Source organism: Diuraphis noxia, unplaced genomic scaffold, assembly GCF_037042655.1.
Source record: "Diuraphis noxia isolate RWA-SAM2 unplaced genomic scaffold, SU_Dnox_SAM2 contig0002, whole genome shotgun sequence".
Lineage (NCBI taxonomy): Eukaryota > Metazoa > Arthropoda > Insecta > Hemiptera > Aphididae > Diuraphis > Diuraphis noxia.
In genome coordinates, this window is record NW_028301712.1 from 24,752,923 (window position 1) to 24,764,942 (window position 12,020).

A 12,020-nucleotide genomic window follows, 5' to 3' on the forward strand; every position below is an offset into this window, starting at 1 on the left:
ATAAATATATCATTAACTTCACCAAGCATGTTTACTCCCATATTTCCTTTAAGAACTAATTTATTCAAATTCTGATTTTTGGAATTTTTAAGTAAGTAACTTAAAGATCACAATTCAATTATTTATACTTTTTATACTGCTATTTTTATATACTATTTTTTTAAATGAGAATAACTCTTTTAATGTTAATTGTTATTTGAAAATGTTGATGTATCTAAATCAAAATTCAAATTAAGTAGTTTTCTTAGTTAAATGGGTATACTCATAAATTTCAAAAATCAAAATTTAGATGAATAATTTGTAAAGCAAAAACATAGGTGAGCATACTTTAATATCCTACTGTTCCTACTACAATAAAATTAATATCGTGTCAACATTTCCCAAATCCAAATATTTACAGGTGACATTCCTTTGTCAGTAACATATTGGTTATATCAACAGCATTTAGTTCCACAAACGTATAAGTATAACCGAAGTAGAACAAATTTGCTTTCTCTGACGGTAGTAGAATTGGCACCTACTTTTTTTAGTGTGTGTGATTTAACCGTTAATGTGGCCACGTTCGATCAATTTTGATAAGTTGGTTCAAAAACTATATCAAGCCAATGCTACAAATAATCATTTACAACACACAGGAACATATGTTTGATGATATATGGGTTTATTGTTACAGAAGCAGCTAAGTATATTTATATGATTTTTGGTCTTGTCTGCAGGTGGTTTTATTATAATACAATTAATATAGGTAGTACCTATACGTTTGGAAGTTTCAATCCTATAACGATGATATATCCAATATATGTATACAGCAACCGAATACTTAGTTATTACTTTATTAGTTTAATCATACAACATAATGTTACTCCAACTAATCTATGGATGGAGCCACAGCGTATTAATCGGTATTATACCAATTACCAATACAAAAGAATGAAGCCGATATTAGCGACGAGCCACGGAATTAGGGGTTCGATATACGCATGCGTGATGTAATTCGTCGCTTATTTATCCACGAGTTATATTATTATATTTTTCCCTTGAGTACGGCCTATGGATAATTATGCAATGAAATATATCGCGCATGCCCATATCGAACACCTAAATTGCTAAATCAGAGACTCGTCGCTAATATAGGCTTCAAAATAATACGCCGTGGCGCTATCCGTAGTATATGATCTAAGATCTAACCTCACATAGAGAGCTCAAACACTTCATAGCAAAAAAAACTTTTTTGTCGTTTTTAAGTGGATTGATTAATAATTATTGTCATAGGATTTACTTACGATGAAGTATTTCTTAGGAATGACGTTGTCTTGAATAAAAGATATTTGCGTTGATTTTTTCATCAATGACAATGAATTTTTATCGTTTGAAGTCAAAAAATATATTGCGAAGTCAAAACCTTTAAGCAAATATGGTTGTGTTTTGATTAAATCTGGAAGAACGAAGTTAGTTAGAATACAATATTATATTATATATGCAAATAAAGGAACAACGTTTACCTTCTTCAAAATCAATTTGATATTTCGTTGCTATATAATTATCACGATGTTCCATATTTTCAACTAAGTATTGGGCGTTTTCTTTGTTCGCTTCGTCGTAAAATACTACTACTTTATATATAGTCTTTTCCGCTGTAAACATCGTAAATAAAAACACACACATAAACAACATGTAAATAAATATAGAAATAAAAAAGTAATGAAATACATTATATTGTCGTATTTTATTGTTCTCGTAAATATAGTTTAAAAAAACCTTACATAGCGGATATTTATCACTTTCTAATTTTTTCTTCAACTTTTGATGCGACCAGTAGAACCATCGGCGTTTCGAAACGATAAAAATTAACGCAACCATAACAAAAATGATCAATTTAAGGTCTCTTTGCACTTTTTTATCGCATTGTTCGTAGTTAAACACTAAAAAATATAAACAAAAAAAGCATATATTATTGACAATCGATCCAGTTATAATATACATAAAATGATGTAATGTTTAACTATTTAAAATTTGAAAATAATTCATCATCGGATTGACGTATTGTAGTTGGAAAAATATTACTTATGTCACATAAATTCTAAATACATACAATAATATGTTACCATTTTCCCATATATTATGTAATAGTCACGCTCACGATATAAAATATTTGTATATCTACGCTTATAAGATAAATTCTAATATTTATCTTATTGTATTTATTTATTTTTATCAATTTTTAAAAATATATGTTATTTTTGTTAGTACTCTTAATGTTATGTTATTTAAGAACTAAAATCAAAAATTCAAAGGAGAAAAATAAAGTTAACGGTTGAAAATATTAATTATTAGAACGATTACAGCATAAAGTAATTAGGAAAATTATATATAACATTAATATACAACAAGTTACGGGTAATGTAAAGTTTTCTTAAAACATTTTAATCAATATGAAATTAGTTTTACAAACAAAATTATAAATACAATATAATACTATGAAATATCAATTTATAAACCACAGGAAAGTGATATCCGTACACTATATATACAAAATATTACAATATACTTAAGTAAGTTTAACTTGTCTAAATAGGTTGGTACCTATACCTGCTGTCAAGTGTCAATGTTAACTAAGTTGGCATAAAATAATTAATATTAACAAATATCATAATTAACAATATATAAATATATAATAGGTTAATTATAACATTAAAATAGTCACAATTCACAAATCGTATAGGTATCTTCGGTAATGAACATGAATACAGGGCCGGATTAAAGGGGGGGGGGAAGAGGGGGCATCTGCCTCCGGGCGCAAGATTTTAAAGGCGCAAAGTTTTGAAATATTGTGGGTACCATTTAGAGTGAAAAAACTATTAGCGATTACGACAGTGTACACGGCGCGCAAACTCACATACGCGTTTTCACGAATTTACCAATATCTGAATTACAAATAATAACTACAGTCACAGAGTCCGCGCAATAATAATAATTAATAATTAAATAAATATTAAATCATGTTTACAAAATTGTCATTTTAATAAATGTATTTACATTGTTTAGGTATATAGTAATATTAAAAAGATTGTTTTCATATAATTTTAATATATTTCTAATATTATATAATAAATGCCAAATTATAGTAAAACAATGTTATGTTTATGTATTATTAAAAAGTAGTTCTTAATTTTAGGTAGGTTTGCCCCGGGGCGCAAAAAATCTTAATCCGGCCCTGCATGAATATAATATACAGCACACTCCGTGCGCACGGTTATTATACAGTCTGACAGTCTTCATTGATCCAAATATGAAAAAAATTGTGAATGAAAATTAAGTTATTAAATTATGGAATATTATTTCACATGTTGATGTTTGGTAATACAATTTATGGAAGAATATAATACACTTCATTATATCGGGTAATGATATTGATATAATTCAAGAAGATCAGATAATATATCGTTATTTTTAACTATAGCTAACTATAGCTAATTATTTTTAAATCAAAATAACTATCATAATAAGTAAACATAAGACATTATATTATACTACATTATAAATATTAAACTTTACTCGGTTTCGTTAAAATCTGTTTTGTGTAAAATTTATCGTTTGTATTCTTAATTTTTTTTCTACACTATTTTTAAAAATACTGGGAGTTTTTAATTTGACTTTTTAAAAGTAACAACTATATCTAATCTTCTATATTCCTCAAAGTTAAAAATCAAAGTATTTTTTCTTCCACTTTTTGTGTATATGTATACAAACACGGAAAAAATCATACGCAGCTTTGTAAATCTATAAATTCTTAAGCCTCCGTTCAGGACCTAAAAAATATTTATTAAAAACTAAATAACGGTTTACTGACCGTTTGAGAAGTATGCTAAATTATGAATATGTTCATGTAGCCTTGTAATATTATATTAAGTATTTAGGTGTATTAAATGTATTAGTATTAACTATTAGTTGCAGTCAAATACAGACTAACAATAATGCAACTCACCGGGCTTTGTGATGTTAGTAAACTGTTGCACAATTTGGTCATCAGTATTGCTGATGGAGCACATATACTGTCCATAGTCAGTCTCTTGAATTTTGTTTATGAAGAGGAATGCTCCCAATACTTGGTCATTTTCCCTGTGAGAAAAAAAAAACATATAAACATTAAAAACCACGTATAATTTCTGTGAATATGCAGTTTGTTGATTTTGATTTTAATTATGATGTCTAATATTATATTATGATACCTAATCACTTCTTCTATTTTGTATTTTTCGTTTGAAACAATTGGCTGTTTATCACTGATTTTCCTCCAAGTTATCGTGTTGACGGCATCTGGAAGACCGACTTTACCTGCACCCATTGCAATTCAGAATTTATTTAATTATTTTTGTCACGATTAATTATAAACATAAATTAAACTAGTATGTTGTATAATACAGGGTGATTCTTCTATCAAACAACACTCATTATTTCAAAAACTATTGACTTTTTTCAAATTTTTTTTTTTCAAAATTGTATATCCATCTTGTTCTAGAACTATATATTTTTTAAATTTTTTCACCCTTATATTTATTAGGTAAACCATTATCAACTTTTGATTTTTAAATGACAACCTATACTTAAAATTTCATAAACTAAAAAAGCTATTTTTTTCAATGAATTTTCACGTTTAAATTTTCATTTTTCGTTAATCCGTTTACAAGATATAGCCAGTGACGGTTTTTAGGGGCGGGGGGCGAAGGGGGCGCTTGCCCCCCTTGGATTTTTTGTGTCAACTGTTATGTTCTGTAAGTTATATATGCATATATACATAAGTTATATATGCAACTATTATGGAGGGTGAGGGGCACAAAAATTGAAAATAGTCCCCCCCCTTGATGGTTTATCAAAACCGCCACTGGATATAGCCTCCCAAAGTTGGGTGGTGTTTGTGTGTTATAGGTGTATGTTAGTGGTGGTATTTACACACAAACACCATATAAGTGTTGTTTGATAAAAGAATCACCTGTATAGGTAAACAATCATTGGTATATTACCTACGAAGCCCTCGCAGTACAGCCTGACCAATTCTCCTGGTTGTGCATAGTGTACATTCGCCATTTCATACGTAGGCAGAGGGTCTTCCCAATAAGACTTCACATCTATAAAATATAATGATTAATAATATCGTGTTTAACATTATTAGAACACAGATTACAAATATATTTTAATAATGTTTCATTAGATAAGATATTCCGATGTGTTGGCAATATAACAATAAAATATTAATCTATTAGAGAGTAGGTATACAACAAAAAAGAAGACAAATGTTGTTAAGCGTCGATTACTATATTACTTTAGGCATTTTTTGTTCTTGGAATAGAATAAAATATTTTTTTTAAATAGCAATATTTAATTTTTGCTTAAAAATTGTAATAGTAAAAATCCCCATACAATATGAATCTGCGAACCATATGGTAGTTAATTTAAATTTTAAAGCAAATATATCTATTTAATGTATTTTTATTTAAGTTTTACTGACACTTTGATTCTGATCGGAACGATAAATACATCGAATTTACAATGATGTAGGTATGTTATTTTTATGGTAAAAAAATTCTCTAATCATCAACTTCGACGAAGTCTTATGTCAGCAAATTGAATGCCAGAATACAGCTTGTACTTTTGGGAGGTTAACATTTTAAATTCGTTGCATGTTTTAAAAAAAATAGATAAAAATAATGAAAATAATATGATCATATTTTATTAAATGTTTAATATTATTAAAAAAATAATTGTTTGGTAACGTTGAATACTAAAAATGTTTTCGCTTAGTTTGTTTTCTATTTACATTTTAGATTTTGAACTAAGTAAGGAATGTATTATTGATTTAACAATGATGTATTTTTTTTTTTATTAATTTTTTTTTGTGTATCTATATCATCACATTTTGGAGTAGAAATAATGCTTTGATTTTTTACTTCAGCCCCTCTTTGAAAAGAAAAATTTATCTAGTTGTACTTTGCGGTGGGAAGGGGGGAGAGGGGGTTAAAAACCAAAAAAATTCTAGTAGTTTTCAAAAGCGTCATGAAAAACCATAAACCATAAACGAAAAACGGGAATTTTTACGCATAATTAGTTTTCGACAAAATCGATTATTTTATTTTGCTGTAACTCAAAAACGAATCATTGTAAATACTTGAAATTCATGGGAAATCTCTCCCTTACACAAACCTTTACACATTTATACACAGACGCATCCAAATCAGGAGGTCAAGTCGGTATGGACATCATCCACGAAGATATCCAAATCCAATGGATACTGTTAGAAAAATGTACAGCCGAAACCCTAGTTATTCTTAAAGCCATTGAATACATGGTATCGAAAATCGACCTCGCAAAATTAAATCACAATACACATCGATTCACTATCTACACTCACCAGCCTACTAAATCATCACAATCCCTCTGACATGCCAGAAAAATCCAGAACGCCAGCTTCATTGCAAAAACATATAATATTCATGAATCCCTGGTCACTGGAACATTGAGGACAACGGACGAGCCGAAAAGGTCGCCAAACTAGCTTATTCCTCTTCTGGTTCACATATCTCACCTCTCTTCTGCTATTCTGATATAAAAAATGTCATAAAAATGGGTACACTCCATCTATGAGAGAGCAGATGGCTCAAAATAAATACCAAATTCAATGAAATAAAAAGAACAATACGTCCTTAGACTTAACCCATCAATACCACGCGTAAATACAAGTTTTCTATATATCACCCCAGAATTGGGCACACTCGTCTCACCCACTCATACCTCATGAAGAAAGATGAAAATGTGTATAGCTTGGAGAGGGAAGGATGTAAATATCAGATCACCTTCCAACATCACCAAGCTTTGCCAATTTTTTTCGGCAATACAGCAGTTAAATCTATTGTAATTAGCTTTACATACCCCCATCTACTATACTTCATAAAATTATGTATATATTATTGTTACTTCTTTATGTTAGTTTGTATTATTTCATTTATTTTATATAACTTAACTATTATAATTAAATACCCTGTACTTTTATACATTTAATTTAATATAAATTAAATGTATTGTATTGTTTCAAAATTGTAATTTATTTGCAATGGCCGTAGCAGCCGAGGACTTATTCCATATAATAATAAAAAAAGAACCATTATTATTTATTAGGTAATGTTTGAGAATATGGTTTCCTATTAAAAATCACTTTATAGTGCTATATATTTTTTTAAAATTATCATGAGCTACTATACTTATAAACTATAACAACTTGATATTTATAATGAAATTAAATACAAAATATATTTACCAATACATCAATTCTAAAACTATATTATAAAGCCATTCTCCAAAATAAAGGTGATAATTATCAGTTTAATATCTGTAACTGATTTGGTATTTAAAATAGAGTGGTTCCTTTCAATCTCCACTCTATTTTAAATGATTTAAGAGTGTTGAATAGCATTTATGGTTTAACCTGTAGAGCAGAATATTCAAATAAAATATAAGAGGAGAGATTTTTGGAAAAAAAAAATATGCAATCCTAGAATGTAGAGTGCTTAGTTTCAGAAAGGTGTGCTACTGATTCTTCAGTATAAATAACAGGGACGTTAATTTTTTTTTATAAGCGTTTATAGTTCAAAATTTTACGAAATCTGTCGAAAACGCGAAAATTTGCAAGTAATTTTGAAGTTGAAAAATCATAAAAATTTTTGAGCTTATAACTAAGGATTAAAAATACAACACTAAGTTTTCCATAAGCTTTCCTTCAAGTAGCTATAGCGAAAACTCAAAGCATCATTATAGGAAAAATTTTAAGTGCGTTTGAATTTTTAATTTTTACGAAATAACGTAACGATAACGATATATCCTCAAACGCTTTTAAATATTTATTATTATTCAAAAAGTATAAGTCGTAGATACATGAAATTTTTATCAGTTATTAAGATTGGCATTTTCTTTACGTGATTTAATTTTCAAAATATTTTGACTTTTTTTGAGATATTTAGAGACAAGTGAAATTTTCTATTTTTCTAAAAATTTTTTTTTGAAGTATCGATAAAATATTTTTGGCCCAATCAGAATACTTAAAAATTTAATACAGAGTTCATAATAAGTTATTCTTATAGTGAATAAAAAATTATAAGAATACATATGCACAATTTTTTTTTATTAGCATTTGAAGTTCAAATATTGACAAAAATTCGTCAAAACCATGAATATTTTTTTTTTGTGTTTGTCATTACGTTTTGGGGCAGTAAAAATGCTTTGACTTTTAACTTCAGTACCTTGTTAAATCAGAAAGTGAATCTAGTTGATACTTTGGGGGATCAAAAGTAAAAAATTCTTAATATTTTTCTAAATAATCAGGATAAACAAACTAAAAATTAACGGAAAAACAGGAAATTTTACGTACAATCAGTTTTCGACAAAATCAATTTTTATTTTATATGTAACTTTAAAACGATGGACCATTGATACATGAAATTTTCACCGAATGTTTATATAAGTATATTCTATCCACCATGCAATTTTCAAAAATTTTCGATCATTATTAGTTTTTTTTTAAATTAATATCGATAAAAATGTATTTGTTAGGCAGAAAAGCTTGAAAATTTAATACAAGGCTCTTAACATATTGTTACAATAGCAGTTGAAAAATATAATAAATTCATTGTCACAAGTTTTTTTTATAAGCATTTAAAGTTTGAATTTTGACAAAATACGTAAAAATCACAAAAATTCACAAAATATTTTAAGCTAGAAATTCATAAAAAAATTTCTTTTTAAATCTAATATTTGAAAATTTAATACAAGATCCTTAAAAAATTTTCAATCTTTATCACAAATGAAAAGTCCACCGTAAATTCAAATTGAATTTTTATGAGCATTTGAAATTTAAATTTTTACAACATTAGATTTTCACTTTTTGCAATTTCTTTATTTTGGTGTAACTCTAAAACAAATGACTGTAGATACTTGAAATTTTCACTGATTGTTTATAAAGGCATTTTCTATATTTGATAAAATTTTTAAAATATTTAGATTTGTTTTGAGCTGTTTACTGACATTTTAATTTTTCAACTTTTTTAGTTTTTTTCTTCTATAAATATCGATAAAAATGTATGTGTTCGGTAGAAAAGCTTGAAAATTTAATAGAAGGCTTCTAACACATTGTAACAATAGCAGTTAACAAATATTAAAAATACATTGGCACGATTTTTTTTTATAAGCATTTAAAATTCAAATTTTGACTAAATACGTAAAAATTACGGCAATGTTCAAATTATCCTAGATAGAAATTCATAAAAGTTTTTCTTTTTAATTCTAAGATTTGAAAATTTAATACAAGGTTCCTAACATATTTTTACAATTGCAGTTGAAAAATAAAAAAAAACATAGTCACACATTTTTTTTATAAGCATTCAAATTTTGAATTTTGACAACATGTGTAAAAATCACGAAAATTCGCAAAATATTTTAAACTAGAAATTCATAAAAAATTTTCTTTTTAAATCTAAGATTTGAAAATTTTTAATAATCTATAATATATTCTAGACAAATAAACCGTCTTCGATCAGAATCGTTTTTCGTATACAATTATGATATATAATATCATTGGATTCAAATTTAATTCCATCCATTACAGTAACCGTAACCCACTTTGAACCTACTGTACAGCAGAGTGACATCCACGATTTACCAGCCTTTTTTTGTTTTGTTTTTGTGTCTGTGTACAGCATAACTAGTCGAAATAATGCTCAATTTCAAACTTTGGCGTGTGGTTACCGATGGAAAAATGAATATCTTTGGTGCATTATAGAGGTCAAAAGTAAACATTTTCCAACAGTTTTCAAAAAAAATCGAGAAAAACAAAAATAAAATGACAGAAAAACGGGAATTTTTACGCAAAACCAGTTTTCGACCAAATCGATTTTTTTTTTATATGGTTGTAATTCACCATACTCATAACATCAAAATTAAACTAAACTCTCGTCTTCGTTCCCTTAAATTCTTCTTTAACGCAAAATCAAAACTTACACTTCACACTAAACTAAACCTATATAAAACCCTCCTTAAACCCATTTGGATGTATGGCATCCAAATATGGGGCTCTGCAAAAAAGTCACATATAAATAAAATTCAAATAACCCAAAATAAATTATTTCGTTTAATAACAAAGGCTCCTTTCTATGTATCCAATCAAACTTTACACTCAGACCTAAAAATGAACACAGTGTCAGAAACCACTACCAAGTCTTACTCTCGTTACCACAACTCTCTCTTCGACCACCCTAACATCCTAGCTAAAAAATTTAACCAATCCAATGCCTGGCAACCCTCCCAAAAGATTGAAAAGAAAGTGGTGCCGGGACCTACTTTTATAATTTAACCTTACGACTCTGACCTAGAGTGTCACCAGTGGGTGGCTTCTCCTTCATATTTTTCTGTCTGTAATCTTAATTTGTTAACACTTAAGCTTATTATACATAACTTGTATAGATTGTTTAACCCAAATAAAAAAAAAATAAATAAAAAAAAAAAAAAAAATATGGTTGTAATTCAAAAACTAATCACTGTAAATACTTGAAATTTTCACCAAATGTTTAAAATATAATAATTCTTGCTTGAACAAAGTAGGTAGGTACGTACTTTGCCGAGCGCCAACTGCCAGAGTCTAGTGTCTAAATGCGTGAGCGCCAAGTACCAACTGTCCCACTTGGACACGGCGGCTGTTCTGTTATCAGTAATATTATAATTGATAAAATAATTATAAATTTATTTATTAATCAAAATAACAATATTATATGATTGAATGATTCATTACAATGGCCTTAACGAGCTAAATATAAAACTTCTTATAATTTTTAAATGTGCCGACTTAAAGTTGTTGTAAATGTTAGACTAGGGCAAATGCCCAAGTTGATCCCCCCCCCCCCAAATGACGCCACTGTTCAGAATAGAATTTATGACAATATTTAAATATAATATATCCTAGACTGACAAATCATCTCCGTTCAGAATCGTTTTTCGTATGCAATGATACCTATCATTGCATTCAAATTTAATCCCATCCATTACAGTAACCTACTGTACAGCAGAGCGACATCCACCCATCCACGACTTACTCGCTTTTTTTAAATCCATGCCATAATACTTTCAGGGATAATTTCGTGTAATTTTTTTTTTAGATTTTAAGATTACATTTTAACCCTAATTATTATAACTTTTGTTGATATAGAACGTTGTTTAACCACTCGTTAAAATTGTAGTTTTGGTGAAACATAGATAGTATAATTATTAATTAGTTATTTATGAGATGTGTTTTTAAAATCAATATTTTCTAGACTTATTAATTATTATGGTTTTAATTAAAATCTTTATATTCTTGAGTAATGAAAACGGGAACTTTTGATGATTGTTAGTATAGTCAATTTCTATTCCGAGAATATATATAATTCAAAAAACAAAATGTTTATTATTGTCTTTGGGTTGGTGAGCACGGTTTTATCAAATTATCTGTTCGAACAGTGATTCTTAGTACTCTAACGTTTTCTTATACATATATTCTATTTTGTTCCGGAAAACTTTCTTCCTCTTACCATCAGATCAATAAATAAGTTTGCTTGAAGTTAAATAGGGAATACAGAAAATGATGTGAACATTATATATACCTAGAACATTATTGTAACTAGAAATGTTTCTTTGCAAACAATTTTCCTATCATTGGTTTTATAGAAGCTGTTATAATAAAAAAGAGAATAATTTCAAATAAATTGTATTTTATGGTTCTATATTTTAGATTTAGAGTTATTCATCAATAATTATCATAATATATATATATATTATAAATATATAATCACATAATTATTTAAAAATAATTTAACTTTAAACAAATCTACTATTTTCATCGATATGTTGGAACTAAAAGAAATTAAAATTTCTCAAATTTCAGGCATTTTAATTTTCTTTAAGATTTAATAAACATTTTTGATTAACCAAATAACTAGTCAAAAAGT

The 12,020-nt window shown here is 27.6% G+C and overlaps 1 protein-coding gene across 1 annotated transcript in view; it reads right to left on the bottom strand.

Annotated features, from left to right (window-relative positions):
* The window catches only part of LOC107163200 (uncharacterized), a 42,622-nt gene that overhangs the window by 3,177 nt on the left and 27,425 nt on the right, over positions 1-12,020 (bottom strand). Inside the window, exons 3-8 of the mRNA XM_089220411.1 lie at positions 5,022-5,126; positions 4,230-4,335; positions 3,986-4,119; positions 1,764-1,922; positions 1,503-1,634; positions 1,284-1,435 (exon numbers count right to left, since the gene is read on the bottom strand). Of these exons, the coding sequence (XP_089076537.1) occupies positions 1,284-1,435; positions 1,503-1,634; positions 1,764-1,922; positions 3,986-4,119; positions 4,230-4,335; positions 5,022-5,126 (788 nt within the window). The remainder of the gene's footprint in view (positions 1-1,283; positions 1,436-1,502; positions 1,635-1,763; positions 1,923-3,985; positions 4,120-4,229; positions 4,336-5,021; positions 5,127-12,020) is intronic.